Here is a 1,089-nt window from a genome sequence, read left to right as displayed (position 1 = left end):
AGATTCCACTCTTTGAAACCTGTAGGCCCACCCTTTGAAACTGATAAGGACCTGCTTCCCGTGCTCCGTCCAACAGTTTCGCTGATCTCCAAGCTGCTCCAGGGATGGTCCTTTTCTTTTCATGGAGGACAACAGACGTAGCTCCTTTGGCCTGTTTCCTGTCTGTAGAGTATTCCAAGAGGCAGACAGTGTTCTTTCCTTTTGCTCTTTCTCTGTCCCCTTCAGTCTAAGGTGATGGGTTTTCTGCTGTGGTAGTTGGTTAGATCCATCAGTCACAGGTTTAATCTTTTTAACAAAAGATTGCGTAGCCATGTTCTCAGTGAACATTCTAGGACAGGTGACCTTAGTTTGTACAACAGAATTCCCCAAATCTTTAAGTTCTGTTTTCATTTCGCACAACTCATTTTTAAGTCCATCTCTTTGCTCTCACATTTTATTATAAGTGGCGAGGAGAAACCATGAGTCCCCTTTAAGATCTTGCTTAGAAACCTCATCAACCGGGTATCCAAGTTCATCACTTACAAGTTCTACCTTCCACCAAACATTTGAACATAATTCGGACAAGTTTTTTGCCACTGCATAAAAAGTATCACCCTTCCTCCACTGCACAATCATATGTTTCATCATTTTCTTTTAAAGCCTCACCAGAAGCCCATTTAACATCCACATTTCTAAAAACATTCTGTTCCTGGCGCCATATGTATTCTCTAAGACGACAGAGACTTTCTCTAGAGCTCTCCTCTTCTGAGCCTTACCAGCATTACCTCTGACGTCCATAATTCTACCAACAGTCTTGTCATGGATTGAATTTTGTCTCCCCAAAATATCTGTCAACTTGGCTAGGCCATGATTCCCAGTGTCGTGTGATTGTCCACCATTTTGTCATCTGATGTGATTTTCCTATGTGTTGTAAACCCTACCTCTGTGATGTTAATGAGGTAGGATTAGAGGCAGTTATGTTAATGAGGCAGGACTCAATCTACAAGATTAACCTAAAAACCCTAACCCGTTGCCATTGCGTCAATTCTGACTCATAGCGACCCTATAGGACAGGGTAGAACTGCCCCATAGAGTTTCCAAGGAGTGCCT

The 1,089-nt window shown here is 42.6% G+C and overlaps 1 protein-coding gene across 1 annotated transcript in view; it reads right to left on the bottom strand.

Moving 5' to 3' along the window:
- LOC111822843 (poliovirus receptor homolog) overlaps positions 1-777 on the bottom strand; it is a 15,667-nt gene extending 14,890 nt beyond the window's left edge. The window contains exon 1 of the mRNA XM_023742765.1: positions 765-777. Within this exon, the coding sequence (XP_023598533.1) occupies positions 765-777 (13 nt within the window). The remainder of the gene's footprint in view (positions 1-764) is intronic.
- Between the last annotated feature and the right edge of the window lie 312 nt (positions 778-1,089).

This window comes from Trichechus manatus, unplaced genomic scaffold (genome assembly GCF_000243295.1).
Source record: "Trichechus manatus latirostris isolate Lorelei unplaced genomic scaffold, TriManLat1.0 scaffold00216, whole genome shotgun sequence".
NCBI lineage: Eukaryota > Metazoa > Chordata > Mammalia > Sirenia > Trichechidae > Trichechus > Trichechus manatus.
Note: the sequence above shows the minus strand (reverse complement) of the source record. Positions and strands in the feature narration are given on the sequence as shown.